The 27657-nt window shown below is 52.4% G+C and overlaps 1 protein-coding gene across 7 annotated transcripts in view; it reads left to right on the top strand.

The window, feature by feature from the left end:
* ZFAT (zinc finger and AT-hook domain containing) overlaps window positions 1–27657 on the top strand; it is a 350311-nt gene that overhangs the window by 149588 nt on the left and 173066 nt on the right. For 6 of the 7 annotated variants that reach the window (XR_015246882.1, XM_086695747.1, XM_086695746.1 and 3 more), the window contains 4 exons: window positions 15594–15782; window positions 17397–17547; window positions 23652–25117; window positions 25905–26137. Coding sequence is in view for 6 of the 7 variants with exons in the window: in XM_086695747.1 (XP_086551873.1) it covers window positions 15594–15782; window positions 17397–17547; window positions 23652–25117; window positions 25905–26137 (2039 nt within the window). In the remaining variant the exon portion in view is untranslated. Of the gene's footprint in view, window positions 1–13611; window positions 13863–15593; window positions 15783–17396; window positions 17548–23651; window positions 25118–25904; window positions 26138–27657 lie in introns of those variants that run through there. The other variant, XM_086695748.1, reaches the window with a different exon arrangement.

Genomic DNA, 27657 nt, shown 5'->3' on the forward strand with positions numbered 1-27657 from the left:
CTGACTTGGTGACTGGCCCCACCATCCAGATGTCACCTCTCACATTGGTCATTTATCATGGTCAGTTTTCTTTTCCTGTGAGATATTTCTCCAGTCCTCCTCTCTATCCGGCTGACGTTCGTGTGGGTCAGGCCCCATCATTCCCTCCACAGACTCTTTGATGGCTCTGGTCTGCGCCCTACTCCCATCCACGCTCTGTGTCGACCAGTGATTTGCATACACGTCCCTGATAAATATTCATTTTTTACCAATAAATTGCATTTTTAAAATTTAAAAACCAACTACAGCATCCTTACTATAGGCCCACCACTGTACTGAGTGTCTTAGAAATATTAGTTGATTTCCTCTTCATTAAAATCCCCATGAGGTACTTACTGATTTTGTCCCTGTTTCACAGATTCGGAAACTGAGACAAGCACCCTCTCCAGTGTTACCCTGTAATAAGTGGTGGGCCTGGGATGGGAGCCCAGGCATTTTGCTCAAATCCCCATTTGCTGTAAGAACGTGTTTATGGTTGTTGTAAAACACACGTAAAATATAAAATTCGCAAGGATGCGGTAAGAAAGGGAAAGAGGGGTTCTCCCATGTTCTCCCCGGATTTCAGTGGATTGTTTTAGACACGCCCTGGGTGCGTGCACTCTGGCTCTCCCTGCTGCTGGGGCCAAGTGCACGCTGCTCGCATCCGTCCCCCGAGGACCGGCTAGCTCTCCCTGCTGCTGTTCAGACAGTCCGAGCTCCTCCTGAGCCTGCTGGGTTGTTTCTGCACAGCCTGACAGCTGCCCCCCTGCCGCCCCGACCCCCTCCCATGTTGCCCGTGTATGACTCTGTAACAGACTTCTGGTGGTGCCAGTACCCTGCACGCTTGTCTCTTGTACGTTGTTCCCTTTGCCTGTGGAATGGCGCCCTCCCCTCCGCCCTCTGGGTAGCCACGCTCGCCTCTGGCCCCAGGCGCTTGCCCATCCCTCTGCCTTTGCACACCCATCCCTTCTCGGGGACGCCAGGGCCGTCTGGTGTTCACGTGCCAGCAGATGCCCACCCTCCTGCAGCTCCTGGCCTCACTGCTGTCTCAGGCTGGCTCAGCGTGCCCGTCCTCGTCCTCAGCCTCTGCCTCCTGGCAGCCCAGGCTGCTCACCCCGTGCCATGCGTGTCTCCTCGTGTTAGGAGTGTCGTATGTGTGTTTGTATCCCCACGTGCTGATAGCTGAGCAGACAGGATCTTGTGCTGTCCCAGGGCCTGGTGCCCTGCACATGGCATAGAGTCACTCATCACTGTCCTTTCTTTGCCAAAATCTAGAGCCAAACTCTGCTCCTTTATGGATTTGGCATAAGGAAGACTGTGTTACGTACGTCGTGTGGGTATGTCATTTCGTTACTCTGTCTCCAGTGTTCAGAACAGTGCTTGGTACACACGAAGTGCTCAGTAAATGCACGGATCCTTTAGAGCACAAACAGGAACTACAAAGTCTCTAATGAGCGGGAAACTCAAAGTTAGTTTTTCTAACTTCTATGTACATTTCTACGTGGTGTGGGCCAGGTGACCTGGATCGGCCCCAGTACGTGCTGCTGGCTGCCTGGCCAGCGCACCTGCTAATGGTCATTTCTGGACTCTGTGTTCTTTACGCTTTGGGTTTCATCTCTCATTTTTCTCACCTATATTTGATGGTTGCCTGGGAAAGTTACCTCTCACTTGCTGGTGCTTCCCAGTCTTCTGAACTAGAAACCTGAGTTGCGCTTAATTCCTCCTCTGATCTCACCCCAGACTGCACTGTCATTGAGCCTTGCTGGCTTTTGTGCACCCCCCCCTTCCCCCCACCCCCCCGAGCCACCCCGGGGCCCCCAGTCTCCTTCCTGACCTTCCTCCCTGCCCCAGGTCTACCTTCCTCTTTGTCTTTCTTTCTTTTCTTTCTTTCTTTCTTTCTTTCTTTCTTTCTTTCTTTCTGAACACAAGTGTGCTGTTTAAGTTACTCATCGTTATCTTATTATTAACAAAATAAGGCACTGTGTTTACAGTCATGAAACAAGAAACAGTCTGGAGAAAAGTTGGGCTGGAGGGAAGGTGGGGAGGGTGTGGGGAGAAGATGGGGGGCAGGCACAGACTCAAATCTGCCCCTGTGGGGTTTGGGGTTCCCTTCCCACCCTGATCCAAGTGCTGTTCTGGATCTTCGGAGTCAGGTGCCAGTGGGACCTCCCAGCTACTGTCAGCCACAGCCTTTGGATCGGTGGCTCCACATCTCCACTGGCCCCCTAACCCCGCCCCTCCACAGAGCAGTGTCCAGCCCAAAGGTGACCCGTTGCTTTCTTGTTGAGCATCCCTGTGTGGCCTCCCTGTCCCTGCGAGGATGGGTCTCCCCCCTGCCCTGAGACTAGATGCTGCATCTGGGCCACTGCTCTGCACACTTGTGCATACTTGTCTCCTGGCTCCTTTGGTGCAGGCACCGTTTTCTTCCTAGGGAGCCCCCTCCACCCCCTGAGCCCGCCAGCTCTCTCTCTTCAGGGCCAGCAGCTGGTGAACAGCTGCCCAGTGAAAATACCTGAGCGTGACCTTCATTACTCTGGTAGCTTCTGGTAGCTTTTAACTGAAGTTCAGATGGGTGATAACAGGGTAGTTGATCAGACTGCTTTAGGGGAGGAAGAAAGCGTGAGACCTATAGCTGGGAGCCCATGGGGAGCTCTGTCGGGCCCCAGCAAGGAGTGTGAATCAGGCTGGGAAATTTTTACATGCTCGCAGAATTTCCAGAGGCGAGCTAGTCCAGAGCTTCCATGGGTCAGTAGCAGACACACCCAGGTCAGCGGGCCCGTGATGCTCACTGGCCCCGGCTGGGCTCCACGGCGGTGCCTCGTCTTGCCGCGCCCAGCCGCTGCCAGGGCCCTGAGCATCTGTTCTAATCCTCCTGCTGGACGCCAGGGTAGGGCAACCATCTCACTGCAGATGAAGAAAAAGAGGCTTTGCCACCTGGAGGGAGTTGTCCAAGGCCAGCTGGTGATTACCTGAATCCCTTAGACTTCTGACCTCAAGCTCTGGTCATGTGGATCAAGCTATCTTCTGGGATGCTGGCCCTCTGACTCGCCACCCTGCCCTGGCCCAGAGTCACCTGAATTCAGACCTCCGGTCCTGTGGGAATGAAGTCTCCAGGTGTGAGACACAAGTAGGGCTGATGCCAGGTACCCCGCAATCCCTCCTCCTGACTTGCTGTGTCTCTCGGGCAAACCAGGGGTGCTCAGTGCCTTTTCTTGCAGTGGGAGGAGAGAGCAGAGGAGGAACACACAATCCCACCTAAGTGGGATGTTATGCCGGGACTTTTGAAGGGAGGTGTTCTTGTTCAGCATCTTGGCGGCCTCCTGGGGCCGTGCTGGCTGCGAGAGACTGTGCTGGGGAAGCCGGTTCTCCTGTGTCAGGGCCAAGGGCACAGCCCACTGTATCTTGATGTGTGAAGTTCGGTGGGCTGCCCGCTGCGTCCTGGCGTGGAGGGACTTGAGACGGTGTGATGGAGGCCGTGGCACCTGGGCTTTCCTGCTACTTAATGCTTTTTCCCAAGACAAGGAGCTGTTGTGCCTTGTGACCCCGTATGAACAGGAGCTCGGTCTCTCCCAGGAAAACCCCCGATGGCTGAGAAGTCCTGGGATGGGTGGCCAGACTTACTGCTGGGCCTAGTGCTTCTGGCTAAAGCAGGGGGCTGGGCTGTGGCTTACATCCTGGAGGGCTTCCTGAGGAGGGGGCCATGAGCTCCATGTCTGAGGATGACCTGACGTTTATGTGTGCGGAGAGGAGGTGAGACAGGCATTTCCTTTCCTGTGGCTCCAGCACAAGCCTGCAGGTGCGGTAACATAGCGGGAACCGGGGTCACGGGGAAGACAGAGGCCTCCTGCCCTTCCTGTGCTGCTTCTCACGGCTGTCACTGCACGGGGCCGCTGCTGGAAGCAGGCGCCTGCCTGGCTTTCCTCCGGAGCCAGACAGCCGGGAAGATGCGAGAAAGCCTGAGGGGAAGAACAGAAGTGAGAGTGATGCGTATTCAGCAGGTCCGATGGAATTGTCGTGGGCTAATAAGTTCCTTAAACTGCTGTCTTAGCAGCGTGGAGCGAATTGGTGGCAGAGTCCCAGAATATAATCCCTTATCAGTCTGCTGTTCTGACGACTGTTCTGAGCTTTTTATTAATGTGGCTGATAACACTTACTCTCTGGGGTGTTCTGAGATTTAATTAGTTCTTGGGCAATTTAGAACAGGTACTTTGGAATATTAGTGCGGTGTTAATTATACATGAGTGCCTATGAGCTAATTTCTTCAAATGTGTGATTGCAAGCACACTTAACTCTTCATCTGCCCTTTGCCAAGTCAACCTGCCTGGTGTGAGTGTTACCACACGCAGGGGGCGCTGTGACGGTTGTTGCCGGTGATGCGATGGCGAGAGAACAGCGTTCGCGCAGGAAAGTTGCTCAGAGTTCGGTGGTGCGGGCGGAGAACCAGACCGGCACTTGGAGGTACGCGTGAGGAGCAGCCACCGAGGTCACACGGGGTCTGGAGGGAGCTCAGAGGAGTCAGTGGGAGAGGGTGTGGGGGAGTCCCGATGAGGGTCTACAGTATCTGAATTCAGCAGTGGCCGTGGGAGTGGCAAGAAGGGGACAGAGTCCAGAGCTCCGGCGGAAATGGGATTCCCAGGGCCCGGTAGAGGTTGGACGGGGCGAGAGGCAAGAGGGAGTGAGCGGGCGGTGGCCTGGGTCTTGGCTTGGGTGCTAGGGTGGAGGACGGGCCCTGCCAACCTGAGAACCCCAGGGAGAAGCAGGTTTGGGGGAGAGAGGACAGGTTCCTCGTGGTCACCCGTTGAGTTTGGCAGACGGTGGGTGTCCAAGGGGATGTTATCTACCTGGCCGTGGATCCGGCAGGAGGCTGGGCTGGAGCCCTAGCCCTGGGGCCATCGGCCTATGAGGGCACAAGTAGACGGTCATCGGGGGACTGGGCGGAAGTTCCTGAGGAAGGCCACTTCTAAGGGACAGGAGGACGGGTCAGCGATGATAGGTGAGGCAGGGAGACGAAATGAGATGAAGCTGGGATAGAGGCCATCGTTCTTGGGTCTGAGGAGTGTGGCTCATGCCGACATGAAGGTGACATGGGGCCAGAAAGAGGAGCCATCTAGGGTGACTGTAAGGATCTCTGCGGGGAGCTGGTGGGACATGGCCAGGAAGCAGGTGCCACACTTGAACTGGCAACCTGAGGGTTTAGTAAAGGGATTCCCCATCAAAGTGTGGTCATGGGGGAGACTGTGGATAGCTGGGTAGTGGGGTGCTGTTTACGCCCCAGGTATAGAGACAGAGGGGGAGAGTGGCCCCTGAACTCCAAGGCCAGTCTGTGGCCGAGGAAGCAACCTCAGACAAACTGGTGACCAGGAGGGAGCCCAGATCTCCTGCCATTGCCTCCTCCATTGGCCAAACCCAGCGGGAAGCCAGAGGGCAGTGGACCCCCTGGGTGAAGGACAGAAGGTGGGCCTGGAGGGGCAAATGGGAACTTTCTAGAACATGGGGACACTGGAGTTTTGCCCATTACCCTTTTTTTTTTAAGTTTGTTTTTGAGATAGTGAATGGGGGAAGGGACAGAGAGAGGGAGAGAGAGAGAGAGAGAGGCAGAGAGAGAATCCCAAGCAGGCTCTGCACAGAGCTTGATGAGATCTCACGAACTATGAGGTCATGACCTGAGCCAAAATCAGGAGTTGGACACTAAACCGACTGAGCCACCTCGGCACCCCGCTCATTACTCTTAAAATGGGACCCATGCTGGGTGTCTGCTCCCTGCCTCAGGTTTGTAGTCAGAGTGCCCCCCTGCGTGCGAGGGCACCAGGCCCTGCCGTGGGGGGGTGGGTCTCAGCACTGTGGGCGTGCACACCCTTCTGGGAACATCTGCTTCCACATTAGGTTTCGCATTCCACCTTGCACTGTGCCATAGCTCTTTTAAACACCGTCTTTTCAAAAGGAAATGAAATATAAAGAATTACGCCAATGTGCTGGGGTTGAAGAGCTATAAGGCACAGATGTCAGGAAATTAGAAGTTATAGTTCCCGGAACGTCAGTGACTCGACAGGGCACACTGGGCTGGGGGGCAGGTGAGGCACCCTCCCGCTGCAGCTCTCTTGTGTTAGCACAGACCCAACGGAACCACGGGGACTGGGTGTCCCGGCCCCAGACCGGGGGTGGGTACGCACGGGCACCAGCCCCACGGCAGCACGCGCGGCCCGAGGGACGGCTGTGTGTGCTTCACTGTGCAGCCTTTCCCTTGCTTGAACAGTGATTCGCTTTGCACGCACAGACCGTAAGTTTAGAGAGCTCCCGACCTATGCAGCTGAAAGACAGAGTGTCGCTCACGCCCCGCGCCCTCCGCCCTGGCCACTCACGGCCAACGACCATCGTCGAAGTGGTACTTGGCACAGCCCTTCTGCGTGCGTCCTCATCCGCTCGTTTTCAAGGTGTTTTCAGGGCCCTGCAGAGGTGCTAGTGGCTCAGGGTGGACGGGTGGGGGCGCTGGTGTGGGAGGTGGCGAGGGGGACCCCACCCATTTCAGCCAGAGAAATCACGCCCCTTTGCCGACTGTTTACGTTGAAATTGCTTAAATAATTCACCTGACAGTGGTCCTGCCGCTTGACACCCTTGATGAGCACCTTCCTGCTGCAGTGAGAGTCATGCTGGGATTCAGACAGTGAATGTCTCCACAGCGTGGTGTGAATTTGATGGACAGGGGCCCCTCAACTGAGGGCCTCATGTCCTGGAAGAGCACGGTCATTAGAGCCTTGGAGCAAAAAGCGAAACATAAAAAGATTGGCTACAGGGGCACACGGTGCATACGGTAGTCGAGTTACAGGTGCTCGTTAAGTTAATGCTCAGGAAAGCGCTTTGCACACTGTAAAGTACCACGCGGAAGATGAGGTGGTCTTATCTAAGTACCGGTGTAGTTTCTCTGTCTCTCCAGATTGTTGACCGGAGGAAAACTACCAGACAGACACAGACCACCGTGAGATGTTTCCGTCCGAGCCCCAGTGCTGCTGATGGGGTCGATGCTGACCTTTCCTCCTGCGGCCTGGCTGGCCTCCCCCCAAGACCCGCTGGGGTTTGATGGGAGCCAGTGCAGTCTGCCTTTTACGCACCTCGGGCAGATTTCAGCTATCGATCTCACTAAAATTACATCCTGTTTTCTGTTAGATCAAGTGTGTTTTCTGAAACAGCTCGGTGAAGATATTTTAGACATCTTGTGCGATTTGAAGATAAAATACGACCTTACGGTGAATCATGTAATTAACACCTGTGTACAAAGCAGGCCGTTTGGAAGGTGGTTCACCTTAAAAGCAGCGTCAGGAAGCTTGGGGTGTAACCTGGGTACTTCCTTCCCCCAGCCCCCAGTCAGTGTCTTTATTTCCCACACTGGATGCTATTTATTAAGAGACATCGATTTTCCAGCCATTCCTTGTCAGGCACCCTGCGGAGGCCCAGGGGGTGAGCTGGGCATTCTCTGAAACAAGGGTGAGTAAACGATCCCAGATTACCCCTTGGTGTCAGGCTGGGCGCCCTGCTGGCAGCTGGGCTTCCCTGAGTGTCTCTGTCTCAGAAGAGCCACTGTTAGTGCCTCGTTTGCCGTCAGAGACTTCAGTCTGTCTCCGTGCAGGGGAGACAGACCTTTACCTGCGCGAGCAGTGCTGAAACTCTTGCCTTCCTCGCTTACCAAGAATGGCCTTTTCCCAACGAGGAGCTTGGCTGCAGAGCGGAGGAGCTGGGCATGCCCCCCATGAGCTGGGATGGGATCTTCGATGCCGGGCCCTGGGTGCAGAGGCTGGCCCGGCAGCCTGTTGTGCTAGGGTCTCCAGCTGTGCGGCTGACTGTGCCGTGTGCCTTAGTGTGGCCGGCAGATTGGCGGGGGGCGTGGGACGTGATGGGGAGCACAAGGCCTCTGAAGCGCTGATGGGGACTCGACCAAGGGCACACTGAGCAAGTGCCAGCCTTTATTTCCCCCCTTAGCCTTCCGCACAGATGGGCCAGGCCCCCATTAGAGGGAAATGGGCTGGGGGGAAAGAGGTTGTTTAAGGGCGGTGTTCGGGTGCCGTGGTCTGTGAGCGCCTGTAAGCCAAGCACTTTCCCCAAGGAGAGAGCAGAGAGAGGGCCAGGCCCGTGTGTCCTCATGGCCATCTGAAGACAACATTGGCCACCATGGGGCCTGGCTGTTTGGTTGGTTTCTGTCCATGTGCTCTATCAGGGGCAGGAGAGGGCAGGGAGAAGGCCTCACTCTGTTGCGGACAGACTCAGGGATGATAATTGGGTTTGCCTCCTAATGGGGGAGGGTCTCTTGGTCCTGTCACCTCTCCCCCTCACTGAGCCTTGTCTTTTTTATTTTTTAATTCTTTTTAATGTTTTTTTGTTTTGTTTTGTTTTTTGTTTTGTTTTTTAATTTTTGAGACAGAGAGAGACAGCATGAGCAGGGGAGGGACAGAGAGAGAAGGAGACACAGAATCCAAAGCAGGCTCCAGGCTCTGAGCCGTCAGCACAGAGCCCGATGCGGGGCTCGAACTCACGGACTGCGAGATCATGACCTGAGCTGAAGTCGGACGCTCAACCGACTGAGCCAGCCAGGCACCCCCGAGCCTTGTCTTTATAATGGGCTTAGGGACCCAGCAGCTTCATGAGGGGCCGAGGACCAAAGACGGTGATGACAATGTAGCATGCTGAGGGCGGGGGTGCTGGTCAGTGTTGGCTCACCTGTCGAGTGGGTGAGCCTCGGAGCTCTGTGCGGGTGGGAACGGGTCTGGTTCTTCTCGGGTCCCTGGAGCCTGGCACAGGGCCAGGCCCCCAAGGGGCCCTCTGTTGTTCTCTGCTTAACAAAGGGCCGACTCTGCTGCCTTGTGAAGCGTGAGGCCCTGCCCTCTCTCCACTTTATCGAGTCCCTGCAGCGTGTCAGGCACTGATAGGCTTCCTGCACAATGGGCTAAATCCTGCCGTGCTCATTGGGCTTAGATCCCTGGGGAGGGGTGGGCAGACAAGCAAATAAATGAGCCGTGTCACAGTGACTGTCCTCACTGGTAGGAAATGGTTGTGTGAGTTGTGTTTGTTAGATCAGAACTAGCTCACTAGACTCCACGCTGTGGACCTGCCCAGCTCCCGCGTGCCTGATTGCCTTCTAGCTTACTCTGCGATATACCTATTTGTCAAGTCTTCAATATCCTGAATGTCCCCACCAGCCGTAAACTCCAGGAGGCAGGGGTCTTTCTCTGTTCCGTACACACAGTGTCCCAAATGCCTAGGACAGCGCGCGGCTCTCCATAATTATCCATGGAGTGAACTGTTGGCTCGTAAAGAACAAATACATTCTGTAGTCCTTTGATAATTCCAAGGAACTACTTATTTCTTTTGCGCATAAATGATGTTTTGTTTAAGAAGCACAGACACGGAGAAAATCTGGAAACAGGAGGAGAACGAGAAGAAGTCAGCTTACAAAGAGAATGTTTTATTAAGTGGTAGAAAATTATTGTTGAACTTGCTATTAGAGATAGAAATTCTGTTTTCAGAAGAGCAGTGTTTGACATGAATACTTAACCAGAGTGAGGAGAGGGTAACTAGGAAGCAGGCAGAGAAACTGAAGAGACAGGCTTTGAAGTCAGGCCAAGGTTGACTTGACCCTCCCAAGTCCGTAGCCAGGTGGAGTCCTGAAAATAAAAGTGAACGTGTCCATGGAGCCTGGTGGTTTAATTTGCCTCGGCTTCCAGAAATGCTGGGTCTGGAGCGAGTGTCTCCATGTTTGTGCCTGAAGGAAGGACAGTGCTGGGAGACTGGGTGGCGAATGTGGGCTGAGAGCCGGGACTTCTTAGGGAAGTTTCCTCGTGAGGTCTTGGAGCTTTCTCCTCTCTCGACTCCCAGAGGACCCGTGATGTCGGCCGTAGGGCCCGCCTATGATTTTACCGTCAGAGACTGGGAACCAGGACCCGCCCCCCCCCCGCCCCCGCCATGCTGCACAAATGCTACACGTCACATCCAGAAACAACAGGAGACTGGATGGAGGGAGACTTGAGAAGCAGGCGGCAGGGGAGGAAGTGGGGAGACCCTCAGACGTGCCTAGTGCCACTTTCCACAGATAAAAGGTGAGCACCTACTGTGTGCCAGAGCTGTGGCTGGGAATGAAAACTAGGTGGTAGTGCCGGCCATGATAGAGCCGGGCCGGGGGCTGAAAGACGCATGGCTTCCGGGGACGCCACAGACAACCCAGGATTTCTCCATGTAGACGTCTGTGTTCGTAGCCCGGAATCTCTGGGTAGCGTCCAGGGTTGTGGCCTGTGTCTGCCGGTCTTTATTCAGCCTACCGGCTTGCCCCTCTTATGCATGATGTTTTACCTGGAGTTATTTGCTCCTCCCTGAATGCATATGCTGCTTTTTCTGTGGGAGCCTTGTTCTTTCCATAGTGCTCCAGTGCCCAAGGGATCATGTCACATCATCCCCAAGAATCATTCCCAAGGCTGCTGAGGACAGTGCTCACCGTGTGGTGCCCGAGTCCATGGGAAAAGAATCTTTGGCAGCTCTCGAGAATGGAATGTGGCTGAATGGGCTGTGGTTCCATGTTGGGTGAGGCCACAGAGAATTGATGAAGGATGTACATTTGGGGAAGTCTTCAATGGGGAGTATCTTAGCATCTGTTCCCCCAGATGCAGCCTTGGCTGTGGACAGTTTATGGGATGGTGATCCCAGGCAGCAGAAGTGAGGGAGTGGGGAGGTGCCATAGGGACGGAAGAGAGCCAAGTGTTTGTTGTTGGGCTCACTCCTTCAGTCAGTGAAACCTCGGCTCTTCCAGAATCTTGAAGCTTCAGATGGCTTCCAGAATTGTCCACCCAAGTCAGGAGCCCAGAGTGGTCGTGTGTTGGCTCCCATCCCTCATTGGTTGAGGGTTGCCCTCCGCCATATTGAACCATCTTCACTTCTGGGCTGCAGGGGCTCAGCTAGGACGCCAAAGGACACCCTGTGCAGCAGAGGTGGGATGCTGGAAGACCAGGTAAGTGTGAGCTGCCCTCTGTAGCTGCTGCCAGAGTCGGGTGTGGGCCAAGGGGACACAGCGAGAGCCCCACTGGCATTTCAGTCAGGGAACCAGAACTCGCACAAAGCACAAACTGGTCTCTGGTGTCCGTCCAAGAGGGAGGACGGTGCATAGTGTTCCGTCACCCACTGTCTTACTCATATTTTTCTTTCACTGCCCCATATTGCTCATTCCTCCAACCCTTTTCTCCCTGGCGCCTCCTTTCTACAGCCATGCTCCTCAAGGAGAGGCTCTATCTCCCTGGGAGGGGCTTCGAATTTAGAGATGCAAACGTTGCCTAGTCTGATTTCCCAGGTGTTGCAGACTCTTCCCCACAGTGTGACAAATGGTATCTGAAGCTTCCTTGAAAACCGTCATCGGAAATGCATCACCAAAAACCACCCTTTCCATGTTGGACAGCTCTGACTGCTGGAAATTTCTCTCTTCTGCTGAAATCTGTTGCTGACTTGTACCCACTGGTTCTCGCCTGGCTTTTTGGAGCACAGCCTTGCAGGTCTCCTTTGTCCCCTAGGGTAGGCCCTTTCTCTGCTACAGGCCTATGTCAGGCTCATAAAATAAGGAGGCATGGACCCATCCTGCAGGAGAGTCGCAGCACAGTGAGGCATCTGAATAGAAAAACGCAAAGCAGTATGGGAAGTCCAGCCATTGCTGTAGTGGTATGTTGGTTATGTGCGTGCGTGTGTGTGCCTTTCAGTTTGCCATTCGGACAAGCAGAGGATGTGACGTGGGGGTGTTGTGTGTTACCTGTGTGCAAGGTACAGAGGGGTATTTGGTCAACTTGTCACCCAGTATTGTAGCCCAAAGGGGTGAGCAGTAAGTACTCGTGGGTGTGTATTTGAGTCATGGCCTTGAGGGTTCAGGGGTCACAGGAGAGAGAAGATTTATGGCAGATCTTGGAGTGCTTTATCTAGTACTTTCTCCTAGGGCAGACGGGAGGGAAGCCATGGAAGGGTTTGAAGGGGGGGCAGTGACAGGGACAGATGTGAATTTTGAAGCGATTCACTCTGGGATCAGGAAGGAGAATGGTTTGGAGGTGTGTCAGTCAAGATGACTTTTAGCAGAGGCACCAACTGAAGACGTGTTTGAGGATGAGGATGGCTGTTCATTGGGGTAAAGAGGCATCTGGGGACCAGTGGTTCCAGGGCGGGCTCAGCCGCCATTACAGTCTCAGGGGCCGTGTTTCCCTTTGAGATCCTCGAGGCATCGACCCGTCTTCGCTTGCTCTCCTGTAGTTCCTGGGTGTTTACCTCTGTTCCAAGCAGTGCACACGGCAATGCCTGGCCGAAGAAGAGGGACGTTTCTTTCTTCTTAGGGAAGAAAGCTGCTCCCAGAAGCCCCCTGGCAGCCTCTCCCCCAGACCCCCTTCGCCACACTGAGGTCCTGTAGCCCCAGCGGCCGGGTGGCTGTCCCCGGAGCGGGAGGGGCACTGCCCTTGAGGCAGGCACGGGCACCGGGGGTGGGTCTGGTGGCCGGAGCGAGGGCACTGATGGGGGAGGTGAGATTCTTACCCTTTCCCCTTCTCCCCCTGGGCCAACCCAGGCTCTTCCAGATCCTTATGTGCTCCGTCCACCATCCTCATGGTGCTCAGCTCTGCAGTGCGTTCCAACATAGGATGCCGACAGCAGAGTCAGGATCTAGCTTATCCGAGGCACAGCCAGGAGCTCCCTTCTGCTTGTGCGGGCTAACGCTGTGTGCGTACTTTTGGTTTTTTAAGTTGATTCGTGCTGTTAACCCGGGTTCTGCTTATGGTAGGCTCAAATTCACAGGGTGCTGCTCTTGTTGTTGTCGTACGTGAACATATCTCTTCCTGCTGTGTCGCTCATGAATTGAACTGTATCCCTTGGTGAGTCTGTTTATAAAGTGAAGCATGATTTTAAATGCAAACAGTCCCTTGGTAAGTCGTTCTTGCCTCTTCATAGCATCCAGTATATTCTCCTGTTGCTTATGCACACGTGTCACCCACGTGACTGTGACGCAGGCAACTTTAGGCTCTCTGAAATGTTTTTAATACAGCCACTAAAAAATGATCTAAAAACATTCCCGTCAGGCCTGATGCAGGTCAGACGTCACAGGATGTAAGCACTGGCAGTGACTTCGCAGGTCACTCGTTTTGCCCTGTTTCTTCTGCTCCTCAGGGGTCGTCTTGCTCTTCAAGGGGTGGACCTGTATGATGGTCCTTGACTTCTCCCCTTTGGCCTTGGAGAGTAATGCACAGTCTGTGTGATTCACGATCTCATCTGCTGGTTTTTCTCTTCACTTCAATGTTAACAGGCTTAGTACTGACGCTAATTACGTGACTAAGGACCTGCTCCGGTCCATTAAATTCCCTAAGACTGCTTCCACCAGGTTGAAACATGTTCCAAGTACTTGGTCTATGGGGACAAACGTAAGTGTTTGTCTTGATCAGTCTGCCCCATTAGCCACGTTTTTTTCCTGGCGTCATCTTGGGAGCGCTTTCCTCCCCCCAGCAGCCTTCCCCAAGAGTTTGTGTCTCCACATTGTATCTTGTCCCGTTGGTTGGTACGTTTATGTGCAGGTCTGGCTGTCGGCCGACCTGCATCGTGGGAAGCAGGGACGTACGGAGCTGCCTCAGGCCGTCTCCCCTTTGGTTTCTCCCATTTTCTCCAGCTTCTGCCTTATCACTGCATGGTTCCGACCTCACCTGCGTGATGCCCCATGCCATCGCTTTCCGGGGCCCTACTGTCCGTCCGCCTGTGCGTCTGTCCTGCAGCCATGCACCCGCCCCGCGTGTGTCTCTGCCAAAGGGCTGTGTTCCTTCCACTTGTCATGACGTCCCGAAGAAGGGATTCTCGGGCAGGTTAGTTCAGGTCTGTGTGTGATTCCAAGACCGAAAACTCCTTCCCCTTCCTTCCTGTATCTCCTCTGGAATCCGGAACCGCATGCATTCAAGCGATCACGCGTCCTTTTATTCCTCACTTTGGTGTTGAAGTCTTTCTTCCCCCTCAGGCTACTGCCAAGTGTCGCCGTGCGATGTCGGCCACCGTTCCTTCTGTGGCTGGTGTCTCCGTTCTTCAGTGGGTTTAAGTGTCCTTTCAACCCACCCAGTTCACCCTCCCCAGTGGCGGCAGATATTTAAAGCACAGATACGGGTTAGCCCTCCTCCCACATAAACTGTCGCTCACCGTTGCCTTCCTCGGTGGCAGGGGGGTGCTGTGGGTGAAATGTGGCCGCAAACGTGTTTCTCTTGGCTCTCCCATTGTCTTAAGATCTTTTAGATTAGGGCCGACCTTGAAGCATCTAAAGATTTCATGTAAAAAATTGGAATTCCCAGTCTCTTTCTGAACAGCCCAAAGATTTGATGACATTGTCCTAAGACCTGACAGGGTGGCCCCAGCCGCAGCTGGGGCCTGTGCTCCGTCACCCGAGTCCTGCTTGGCGGCTTCCCTTGCCCACACTGCTAGACTGGCATCCGTGGGCACTGGAGTTTCCTGCCCTGCTCTCCCTGAAGGAGGGTCCCAGACCTCTCGGGGGCCTTCGGGCCCTCTGGAACCTAACTTTCACTCCCTCCACTGGTTTTATTTCCACCTCCCTGCTTCTCCATGAAGCTATAGCCACACAGCACGCACGCTAAGCTAATGGTTTCCTGCTTGTCTTTGCTGTCTTTTCTTACAATGAGATGTTGCCATTTAAAAAAAAAAAATTTTTTTTTAACATTTATTTATTTTTGAGACAGAGAGAGACAGAGCATGAACAGGGGAGGGTCAGAGAAAGAGGGAGACACAGAATCCGAAACAGGCTCCAGGCTCCAAGCTGTCAGCACAGAGCCCGATGCGGGGCTCGAACCCACGGACCGTGAGACGATGACCCGAGCCGAAGTCGGACGCCTAACCGACTGAGCCACCCAGGCGCCCCATGGGATGTTGCCATTTTTATTACTATACCCACTCCTTTGTTTCACACCCTTTTTGCGTGACCTGTTCTCCAGCGTTCCCATCACTTCACAGACGCTTGTGTTTACAGTTAACAGAAGGATTGGTTCCCCAGAAAGCCTTTCCTGACTTCTCGAGGGGATCCTACCATCCCTTCGCATTTCACTTGGCGCGCGGCTGACTGCCCCCCTCCCCACCCCCGGCCCCCACCAGACTGCAGGGCATTTGAGGGCAGGGTCTGGGTCTGTGGCTTACTGGTCTTCGTATCCCCCACGGAGGGTACCTAGTAATTGTAGCTTGAATGATTTCTTCCTGGGCTATAAATCTTGGGAGACTCTATCTTCCTTAATGACTCTGAAGTCTGGTAGGCGTCATGAAAACAAGGTGAGGGGTCATGCCTGTTTATCAACACTGTATCCCCAGTGCCTCGATGGTGGCCTGTGGCCTCAGTACCGAATTTACTGAATCAGGTGAGAGACTGAAGAATCAAAGACGATGCCTGAAGTGTTGGAGAGGCCTGCGTAGCAGTGAGAACCCAAGTGTATATATCACACACATATATTTCTTTTACTGTCGCATAAAAAGGTTATGTGCGCGCTCCAATTCTATCACTGATATAAAAGGATATTTTATACATCTCAGTATTATTTGACCTTCAGGTGATGAATCTGACCTTGAACTGGAAAGGAAGTATAAGGAGGATGATCGAGAAAAGACTCCAAGGAGGCCGCGGACACAGAGGACGGAGAAAGTCCAGAAGATCTCCTCGGGAAAGGAGGCCGGGCAGGTTTCCGGAGTGAAGAAGCCCATCATAAGTGTGGTTTTAACGGCACACGAAGCTATTCCAGGTGAGCACAGCAAGTGGGACGGGGCCAGAGAAGAATGTTGTGGTGAGTCCATACTGGGCAGTCTCACTGCTTGGACCCTGTGGTCCCGGGCAGGGGCTGCTGCTGTCGCTGCCGCAGACACGGTCAGAGGAGCAGCGGCCACGGAGCGTGTCTTTCCTTTGCTCCCCTGGCCCAGTCCCTGTCCTGGGTGTGCCCCCCGCGCACTGTGTTGAGCGGTGCGTCTCCCGTGTGAGACAGACCTGCTGAGACCAGAGGGACGCAGCCCGCTCCCGGGAACCCATGTTCTCCGGTTCCCTCCGCCTGACTTCTGTCCTGCATTTTTAGTGTCTCCATCAAATGGTTTATAATGCTAGAGATTTCTGTCTGCATTTCCTTTCACATAAAGCAGCCTGTGGAGATATTATACTACCTTTTTTTAAAAAAGGCCTCTTTCAGGAAGGGATACTTCAGACAAAAAGCAGTATGATGTGATAGTAGGTTCCAAAGTATAATAATGGTTTTTTTCCCTATCCATTTCGGGGGCTAGTTGTCAAATGTATTTTAAAATCGAGTGTAGGATTTTAAGAGCAGCTGCAGCCATTTAAACAGTCCTTTCCAGTGGAAATAGTAACTCCTTATTTAAGGTGAAAATGCCAGATAAGTGCCTCTTTACACTTGGATGCGGAGTGCGATGATCATTAGGAAATAAAAACACTGGGCGAGAGGAACCTTCTGGAAACTCACTTCATCTGCGCTAGCCTGCTTCAGAGCAGTGTCAGTCTGGGAAGAGAAACCTCGGAGAGGGGTGGCTCCTGTTTTCAGCCGTCTCTAGACGAAGTTCCCACAGCAGCGTCTTTAAAATTGGCGGTAGGCTTTCAAGATTTCTGCAAGGCGGGTAGAAGTGTGATGGATGTTTGCTGTTCTAGATCCAGGGATAGATTGGAGCCTTTTCTTCACTGCACCGGATACGTGCATGTGCGTGTGTCCACATACGTGTGACGTGTCCACTGCTGTGCAAGGTCTTTGATCATTTCACATGATAGAATTGCACGAGCAGAGGGACCCTTGAGGTTTTCCACTCCAGACCCGTCATTTGCTAGGGTGGAAATGGAGGCTGATGGTAAGGTCATGCCACGTTTGGGACTGGACCCTTGGCAGCTCGGATTCCTGTTCACAGCCGATGCCACTGCTCCATACTGTCTTGGTGCGGTTTTACACTTATTTGCCTTTATACGGGACCTTATTTACCTTTATACGGGATTTACCTTATTTACTTTATACAGGATTTACCTTATTTACTTTATACAGGACCACTTACAGGTGGTCCTGTATAAAACCCGATAGGTAAACACATACGTATGTATGTCCCCGTCTTACATGTTTTGGTCTTTTTCATAGATCAAAGGGAATTACCTCAGAAAGGTGTTCTGGTAGATTATTAGGAAACTTGCCCTTCCCACCCAACACACACATGCACACACACACGTTAAACGTGTGAACTGCAGGAAAACCAGTGGCTGGTAAGGGTACTGTATACAGTGAGGAAACACTTCTGGGGCTCCACTCCCGTAAGGGGTGGGATCCGGGACCTCCGCGGTGCCCCTTCAATGTGTGCTGCCTTGTGCTTCATGTCAGGTGCCACCAAGATCGTTCCAGTGGAGGCCGGGCCCCCGGAGACGGGCACTGCAAACCCCGAGGCCACCCCGGCCGACCTGGCGCCTCGGAGAGGGTACCAGGAGTACGCCATCCAGCAGACGCCGTACGAGCAGCCCATGAAGTCCAGCAGGTAAAGTGTGTGTCCCGTGTGACCTCAGCCAGAGCTGGATTCTGGTGATGGCTGTGGGGGCTAGAGGACCAGCATGGTAGCGTCCCAGGACTGTGTTTGCAGACTGGGTTGTAGAGGACATGGGTTCCTTGATGTAACCCAGGAGTTGGACTCTCCATTACGGTGCCTGTGTGTTGACTGAGCCCGGGTTGCTTCTGGGAAATGCACGGCAGATTCACTTGCTCTAGGACCTGAGCACCGACTGGCTTAATGAAGGGGGAGCAGTTTACTTACGTCAGACGTATGTTTAACCTTAATAAAAAGAGGTGTAAGTAAGGCCTTACTTAGTATGTTTGCTGATTTTTATTTATTTATTAAAAAAATTTTTTTTAAGGTTTTTATTTATTTTGAAAGTGAGGGAGAGCATGTGCGCACATGTGCACAGGTCGGGGGGAGGGGCAGAGAGAGAATCCCAAGCATGCTCTGCACTCATGTGGGGCTTGAACTCACGAACCGTGAGGTCATGACGTGAGCTGAAATCAAGAGTCAGACAATGGACTGAGCCACCCAGGCGCCCCAAGTTTGCTGATTTTTAAAGTTGCACATATTATAATGAAAAAAAAAAATCTTTATTCCCTCCCCATTTTCAAAAGTAACACTTGTTGGGGCGCCTGGGTGGCTCAGTTGGATAAGTGTCCGACTTTGGGCCAGGTCGTGATCTCACGGTCTGTGAGTTCGAGCCCCGCGTCGGGCTCTGTGCTGACAGCTCAGAGCCTGGAGCCTGCCTTGGATTCTGGGTCTCCCTCTCTCTCTGCCCCTCCCCGTGCTCACACTCTGTCTCTCTCTCAAAAATAAATAAACATTAAAAAAATTTTTTTAATTAAAAAAAGTAACCCTTGTTATTTTCTTGTGGAAAGTTCCTTCACCCTGGATGATGTAGTTAATCAAAGTAACCCATCGTTCTTCTTCTAGAGGCAACTACTGTTGCCACTGTAATTTTTTCGTGATATACTAAAACATAGTGCTTTAATTATGTTACTTTTTTCTAATACAAAATACCAAGTGCATTGTTATCAACTTTTTTTTTTTAACTTAACCACACCTTAGGGACACCTGGGTGGCTCAGTTTGTTAAACGTCTGACTTTGGCTCAGGTCATGATCTCGCAGTCCCTGAGTTCGAGCCCCGCATCGGGCTCTGTGCTGACAGCTTAGAGCCTGGAGGCTGCTTCTGATTCTGTGTCTCCCTCTCTCTCTGCCCCTCCCCCACTCGCACTTTGTCTTTCCCAAAAATAAAATTAAAAAAAAAAAAAAAAACACAAAACTTACCACACCTTAAAAAATGTTTTTGATACATAGTTTTAAAAAAGTATCTGCTGTTGAATAGGGTGCACTGTAGTTTGTATAGCCAGGTTTTGCTTGATGGGCAATGTTGTGCTCAAGGGTCTCCGACTTTCGTCTTTCGGTTCTTCTTCACGACTTCCTGTGGGGTGAATTGCTAGCATTGAAATTGCTGTCTCAAACAGTAGAGAACTTATAACTGTAACCAACATTGAAAACCGTCCTCCACACACATTGGGTCAGTTGACAGCCCTTAGTGAATGCCCAGGTGCCTTTTCTATACCCTCCCCAGGGTCTCCGTCTCACCACCTGTGATAGGTACCTGCTGGGGTGGGGGTGGGGGTTAGCAAACTGCACCTGAGCTCTGCAAACATTTTCCCAGCCGAGACGAAAGACAAAGAAAATGCCAGTTGCCAGTGGGTTTCCTCTGTTTCTAGAAGAGGGGAAATGAGGCTTTCTTGAAGAGAGCGTAGCTTTTAGTGCCAAACAGACCTGGACTGGCTCTAGACTTTTCTACCACGGTTCAGCTCGACAGATTAAACGCCCGTTATGTGCCAGGCACTGGGGATGAGAGAGAACAGGACAGACGCCCTGTTGCGTGGAGGAAGCCTTTGCTCTGTTGTATCTGACTCAAGCGGATGTGCCTCTGAGCCCCTGTTATTCCAGCCGTAAGATCATCAAGTACAATCTGACTTAGTTTAGTGGTGAGAATAAATGATAAACCATATGAACATGGTGTCATGTGGGATGCTTCATTAATTCGTAGCCTCAGTCCTCTGTGCTTGCAGCTGTGGGCAACCGAATTTATTGATGAAGTTGTAAAAATACTCATTCCTTTGGCAGAACTGTCATGGAATTAAGTTTGAAGAACATTCTGGTGTCAACTTAAGTTGATTTGTAGACCCTAGCTAATTATTTTCACACTCTTTCAAAATCTGCTGGGGAGGGGTTCAGCTAACTGGTCATCTAGTTAGCCAGCAAATCTATGCAATATTTAATCAACAGGTTTTGGCTGTATTTCAGCTGTCATGCATTCTAGTAGTATAGCACAAATTACAAAATTGTTATGAAAGAGGCTTTTTTTTTTTTTTTTGGCATGATGATGTTGCTTTGTAAAATATAGACACAAACTTCTAGGTTACACCAAGAGATCAGTTAGGTTTTCACACCAATATGACACTGGTGCTTGCTGTAGAAAATTTTTGAAGTCCAGAAAACTGTAAGAAAAAACATCATTTGTAATCACACTACTGTACTATAACCACTGTTTATATATATATACATATCTGTATATGTAGATATATAGATATGTATATACATAGATATACATATATGTATACATATGTATCTATATAGATGCATAAATATGTATCTATATATATACACGTATATATATTTTTTTAATGTTTATTTTTGAGAAAGAGAGACACAGTGTGAGTGGGGAGGGACAGAGAGAAAGGGAGACACAGAATCTGAAGCAGGCTCCAGGCTGAGCTGTCAGCAAGGAACCCGACGCAGGGCTCAAACTCACAAACTGTGAGATCATGACCTGGACTGAAGTCGGCTGCTTAACCGACTGAGCCACCCGGGCGCCCCACCACTGTTAATATTTTTAATGTGTTTCCTTCCAGCCTTTTTTTGGGCCCGTATGTTTTATAAAATGGAGTTTATATTTCATATGCAATTTTATATCTTGCTTTAAGACCTACTCACTGTACTTCTTACTTTCCTCCGTTACTCACGTTATTCACAAATTATTTTGTGGTGATGGCGCTATAACGTCACGAGGATGTTCTGTAATCTCCTCAGCTCTTCACATCAAAGCGAATAAGACCTGGTAAAATGGCCCATCTGATTGTATCCTGTAAGACCTCACAGATGTTAGAAGAACTTGGCTACAGGGCCTTCCATGGCTGCCTCTTCTCTAGCCTTGTCCCCTCGTGTGCTCCCTGTGGTCTCTGGGCCCCAGCAGGTGTTCCAGCCATCCGGGCCCTTTGTACTTCCTTGACCTCTCCTTGCAAATGCCTCTTCCTCATTTCGGATGCCTCCCCGTTCCCTGGCTTGGTTATCCCGTTCACCCTTCAGCTCTCTGCTCAAGTGCCCAGTGTTCGGGACAGCCTGCCTGGGGTGGGTCCTGATCTGGGCTCATGGAGGATCCTGCCTTTTCCCATCACACCAGGGAGCAGTAGTCCTTATCTGCTCCTTTTCGTGGTTGTTAGTCTGGCCTGTCACCTCCTCCACAAAGTGAGCTGCAGGAGAGAATGAGTTGTGTTTGTTTTTGTTCCTCTTGTGTCCCCAGTGCCTGGAATCCTTGTTTTGAATGAATGAATGAATGAATGAATGAATGAATGAATGAATGAGTGAATGAATGAAAGAAACAGATGTGCTAACAAACTAGTTCCCTATGTTGGGACCTTCAAGCAGCTTTTCACTATGAGCACCTTTGTTCGAGTACCTTTTGTATTCTTTCCTTTAATTGATTCCCAGAAGTGAATAACTTCCTAAAATGCACTGGTAAGAGTGCTTCTCTCCCAGCATGGGGAACATTTGGAGTGAAGTAATTTAAAAACCGTCATATGGACACTGTGGCCCTGTGTGTCAGTTCACGGTCCTAGTGAGTAAGGCTTGCGCTTGAGAGTCTGACGTAGGCTTCTTGGAATCTTCGTCAGATTCATTCCCCTTGGCAGGAAACAGGGCACGGAGGGCTTTATCAGGTTTCTGTGTAATAATACAAAAAAAAAGTCAGAGCCAAAGATTCTCCTAAGACCATTTAGATCTTGCATTAGAGGAGAAAGTACTGTGATTTGTTTATTTAATTAACGTTTTGAATCTTGGGTTTCTTTCTCCAGTGTTCTTGATAACAATAAAATCTATCACCTTCTGGATTTCTTTGTCATTTGAGAAAGATCCAAATTAGTTTCCTGACATTAGCCTTGGGTTTAGCATGCAGGCAGAGTGCTAACTTTCAAATTTGAATATTTTAATTACATTATGTGAATTGTACCCTCTGGTGTTTATGAACTACAATCGATTTAAATATTTTTAATTTAAAGACAAGGCAACCTATGTTGATCAAGCATAGTTGAATGGGTAGTTCCATATATACAGATTTTGCAGTTCCTGTGGATACAGCTTAATGGGCTCTGGTCAAGAGCATTGAGTGAGATTATCAGTGTTTCTGAGGACCTTCATGGACAACCTCGACATACTGTCCAGCGGGAGTATAGGTACAGAGGAGAGGAGGCCTCACCTGCCTGTGTGTCATCTGTCAATTCCTGTCCCTGGTGCATGCTATAGTACTTGAGTGGCCATCATTCACTGGCTTCAGAAACAAGGCAGGGCTATTCCAACGGCACTGGAAGTCCCGTACCGGGGACTTTCTCTGTGTATACAATTACTTTGGGGAGGGGGACTGGTGTATGTGGTGTTTGCTGGCATTATAGAGGAGGAGGAGGAACACGCAGGCTCTAGAGGCAGACAGTCTGCTTGGGGTCAAATCCTGGCGTCACCGCTTACTAACTGTATGATGTTGGGCACAGACTCAGTTTTGTCATCTGCAAAATGGGTGTAACGAGGCTAGAAATAAATATAGTCAGTGTAGGGTTGGGCAGTTCACACATCCTTAGTGATTATTAGCTGTTATTACCATCTCATACACATGGCCATATTGAAAGGGAAAGGATCCATGAGGCAGACCATGCTTTTATTCTCCGTCACACACACAAAATCTGACACAGCGCTTGAAACACACCGGCAGGTATTCATAAATGACAAGCATTAATAAATTATTCATGAGGTTAATAAACGGCAGTTGAACAGCAGCCCTCTTTTCCCCGTCTCAGCTCTAAATTAGCCGTGGTAAAGGAGGAGGACGATGGAGACTGGAGCATCAGCTCTGTTACTGATGGAGTTGCGGGGGGCACGGCGTGGTGCTCATCAGCACGGGGCTTCCCGTTCCTGGGCACCTGCCTCACCTGCAGTCCTTGACCGCTGCTGGCCAGGCCCACGCATGCCCACCTAGCTAAGCACTCACTGTACCACTTGCTGTTCACGGGCAGACCGTCCTTGCCAGAAGGGGAAAGTTGGAGCTCAGCTCATGAGGTCCAGGTGACCAGTCAGATAGGCCCGTTCACTTGCCCTGGGAGGACGTAGGGACGCGGGTCTTTCACTGACGGGTGGCAGCAAGGGACGAGCTGGTTGAATGAACAAGCAAGTCTGGCTTGTTGAAGCCGGTGGACAAACCCAAGCAGATTGTGTCTGGTCTCACGGAGCCGACGGAGCTCGTTCCGTTAATGACGGGTCATGTAGCCAGAAGACGTACAGGTCAGCTTTGGAGCACAGCTGGTTGTTGTGTACGTTGTGAGTGACACATCCCTCTTCCCTCTTTCTCCTCTTGCCTCCCTCTTCTCGTTCTGCAAGCCTCAACTCAGACATCTCCTGTTTAGCAAGTTTCCCAACTACCTGAATCCAGGTTAGATGTCTCTTTCTCTCTCCTCCCCCCCCCCCCGCCCCCGCACATGTTCCCATCAACACTTGCCCCACTGTCGTGCAAGCATGTGCTCACCTGTCTCCCCTCCCCCAGACCGTGAGCTCCAGTCTCTGTACGCGCCTGGTCCATACTCGGCCTTCTGGTCGGTCCCGCTTATTGCCGAATGAATGCCTCCGTCCAGCCTCAGGGCCGTTTGGGTCACTTTGAGCCTTTGGCGTTCGGTTCCCAAGAAGGAGTTCACGGTCCTTAGGGAGGTGCGGCGTCTCCAAGGGTAACGGTGCTGTCGTCTGTTTCCAGGCTAGGGCCCACCCAGCTCAAGATCTTCACCTGCGAGTACTGCAACAAGGTGTTCAAGTTCAAGCACTCGCTGCAGGCGCACCTGAGGATCCACACCAACGAGAAGCCGTACAAGTGCCCCCAGTGCAGCTACGCCAGCGCCATCAAGGCCAACCTGAACGTGCACCTGCGCAAGCACACGGGCGAGAAGTTCGCCTGCGACTACTGCGCCTTCACCTGCCTGAGCAAAGGGCACCTGAAGGTGCACGTGGAGCGCGTGCACAAGAAGGTCAAGCAGCACTGCCGCTTCTGCAAGAAGAAGTACTCCGACGTCAAGAACCTCATCAAGCACGTCCGGCACGCGCACGACCCGCAGGACCGGAAGGTGCAGGAGGCCCTGGACGAGCTCTGCCTGCTCACCAGGGAGGGCAAGCGGCAGCTGCTGTACGACTGCCACATCTGCGAGCGCAAGTTCAAGAACGAGCTGGACCGCGACCGCCACATGCTGGTGCACGGGGACAAGTGGCCCTTCGCCTGCGAGCTCTGCGGCCACGGGGCCACCAAGTACCAGGCGCTGGAGCTGCACGTGCGGAAGCACCCGTTTGTGTACGTGTGCGCGCTGTGCCTCAAGAAGTTCGTCAGCTCCATCCGGCTGCGCTCGCACATCAGGGAGGCGCACGGGGCGGCGCAGGAGGGCGGGCTCTTCACCAGCTCCATCAACCAGAGCTTCTGCCTCCTGGAGCCGGGCGGGGACATCCAGCAGGAAGCGCTGGGGGGCCAGCCGCAGCTGGCGGAGGAGCAGTTCGTGTTCCCGGGCGTGAATGCGCCCAAGGGGGCGGCCTGCCCCGCAGATGCTGGGCCCGACGAGGGGGCAGACGAGGGGGCCGGGAAGGAGCCGGAGGCCGCCGCGCAGGAGCCCGCCCCGCCCGCGCACTTGGCCGCCCCCCAGGCCCAGGGGGCCGCCCTGCCACCCTGCGGGCTGGAAGCCGCCGCGGACGCCTCGGACCTTCCTCCGCAGGCGGTGGTCTCCGAGGAGTTTTTACTGAAAAATGATCCCTCCCCTGCTGAGGCTCGCACCGTCCCCGAGGAGACCTTGGACGCCCGGCGCGGAGCCTCCTCCCAGACTCAGGGTGAAGAAGTCCCGTCACTGCCATCCAAGGCCGGAAGTGCGGGAGCGAACCTGGACGCGCGGGGGGCCGAGAGCCCCCCAGAGGCAGGGCAGAAAATGGCTGCCGTCCCGTCCGAGGGACCAGATCCTAGTAGGTGTCTCAGGTCAAACCCAGGCGAGGCCTCGGACCTTCCTCTGGTAGCAGGTGGAGGGGACGTGGCCCCGCCGCAGCCTGACTCTTGCAGTCCGGCCTCCGAGCACCGGGCCGGCATCAGTGCGTTCATGAAGATCCTGGATGGCTTACAGAAGAGAAGGATGAACACCGGCTTGTGCGAGAGGATCCGGAAGGTGTACGGGGACCTGGAGTGTGAATACTGCGGTAAGGAGGGCAGCGCTGGGCAAGCAGCCGGCGGAGCGCTTGTTCCCTACAGCCCCGCCCGTCCCCAGCCTGCTTTGGGTCACCTCGTGTTTGGTTTGAGCTCGTGTCTCTTTGCAAAGAACCACTCGTCAACGAGCTGTCCTTCATCATTTGTAGACAGTAGGAGGCGGCCACCTGTGTCACAGTGTAGCATGTGGCGTATTTGTGGAGGTGGCCAGGATGGCGGGGCAGGTAGCAGTGCTAGCTGGGGCAGGCACACGGTCTCTCTCACGGCTGCTGCCGGAACTTGAACCAAGAAGAATGGTTCTTCTGGCACGTGACAAGTTCAAAGTGTAGCTTGAGTCGTGGCCCTGTTCTCTCTGCAGCTCCTTGTAGAGAGCCCCGATTGGAGCCCTCGCAGCTGTCCGTGCAGGCACGGCCCCTGAGGCTCCCCCGAGAGCTGGCAGCGCGGGTGGTGGGAGAGCCCACCTCTGGCCCAGGTGTCGGCAGGGGTCGGAGGCCCTGATTTAGGCAAGTGCACAGCAGCATCTGGTGCTGTAATTGGTCCTCAGGAAACATTTGTTTCCTCCTGTCCTAGCTCTGATGTCACGCAAACAGTGTAGCACCCTTAAAGTTTACAGCCTCCCGCCTCTAAAAAGCAATTTCCAGGCAGAAGTGAGGAAAGCGTGAAGGGTGACCCGGACAAGCCGGAGAGGGAGACAAATATAGTAGTAAAAAAATAATAATGAGAAAATCAAATTCAGTCTGAAAGAAACTTCCTTGTTCTCACGTGACGATATTTTTTTAGGCAAACTTTTTTGGTACCAAGTGCACTTTGACATGCACGTGCGCACCCACACCCGGGAGCACCTGTATCACTGCTCCCAGTGCCATTATTCCTCCATCACCAAAAACTGCCTTAAACGTCACGTTATTCAGAAACACAGTAACGTCCTGCTGAAGTGTCCCACCGATGGCTGCAACTACTCAACTCCAGATAAATACAAGCTGCAGGCACATCTTAAAGTTCACACGGAACTGGTAAGTAGTAGCCCGGGCAGCAGCTTGTCTGCCCCCGCTGCCCCTGCTTTCTAACCTTTGTGCGCACGGGAAGGTGCCCTGCTTCCCCGTGAGCCCTGCACGCGAGCGTCCTTCCCAGGAGGCTTCGCCCTGGGACCCCCTTCACAGGCAGAGTCTCAGATACGTTGCAAAATGATGAGGCGGAACAGATTTGCTTTCTGGGCCCACTGTTCAGCATCAGAGAAAATCTCCAGAAGGAAGAGCTACAGCGTGGAACTAAAGCAAGGCTTTCTTAAGGGACATCGTAAAGAATCATCAGCAGCAGGAGTGGCAGTAGGAAGGGCTGCCCCTGGCCGCTGAGAGGTTACATGCCGTGGTGCCCGTGGGGCGGGGGGCAGTGTCTGGTTCACGGGGAGAGCGCAGTAAATGTCGATGACGCTGGTGTCCTCTTGTGTTACTTGTTGTCGACTCTCTGTGAGGGATTGTCTGTGAAGCGCTCTTATTTAAAAACAGAAAGGCGATCATTTAAGCCAAGATGCTGTCCATATTCATAATGGTGAAGTGTGTTTAATTCTTCGGTGGAAAGTAACACAATGAATGACTGTTTAGTTTTGCAAATTCTCATGTAACTCAAGGGGCTGACACCCGAGTGTGGTTTGAGCCTTGTTCACGTGATAAAGGAGGCACAGCTGGCCCCAGGCGTGGTTCCGCGTTAATGGCTTTCCTTTTTATATCACAGACGGCTTGGCTCAGAAGGAGCCTTCAGAAGCTGGGCCTGCTTCCATTCTGTTCGGGCACAAAGATCACCCATGCTATAGCAGTTGGTCACTAAGGGTGAAGTCAGGGTGCTGTAGGTATAGTGGGTGGGTCATGCTTTAGGGTTAGATGCCTGGGTTCCGATACTGTCTCCAGCACTCACACTGGCTGTGGGTATTGGGACAAGTCACTTGTCCTTTCTGAGATTTGGTAGCCTTTCTGTATAAAATACCTATGAAAAAGTATATGTCCATTTAAAAAATAATTTTTTTAACGTTCATCCATTTTTGAGAGACAGAGAGGGACAGAGTGCGAGGTGGGGAGGGGCAGAGAGAGAGAGAGAGAGAGACACACAGAAGCCGAAGCAGGCTCCAGGCTCCGAGCTGTCAGCACAGAGCCCGACGCGGGGCTTGAACTCACGAACCGCGAGATCATGACCTGAGCTGAAGTCGGATGCTTAACCGACTGAGCCACCCGGGCGCCCCAGTGTATGTCCATTTTATACACACACACGCACACGCGTGTATACACGTACGTGCACAGACTGCACATGTTAAACTCACACGTGCGCACGCGTATACGTGTGTGTATATTACACACGCCTGCAAATGCAGAACACAGATGTACGCATGTGTTTGTGTATGTATATAGATCTCCTAGGGTTACTGGGAGGATAACATGGAAAGTTCTGGAGCAAGAACCTGGAGCAGTGATTGTGCTGTTGACTGTGTGCTCGCTACTACATGTGACCTGGGACCTCTTGGCACATGTTCTCTGTCCCTCTT

This window comes from Puma concolor, chromosome F2 (assembly GCF_028749965.1).
Source record: "Puma concolor isolate L17-30 chromosome F2, mPumCon1.1.hap2, whole genome shotgun sequence".
NCBI classification, from domain to species: Eukaryota; Metazoa; Chordata; class Mammalia; order Carnivora; family Felidae; genus Puma; species Puma concolor.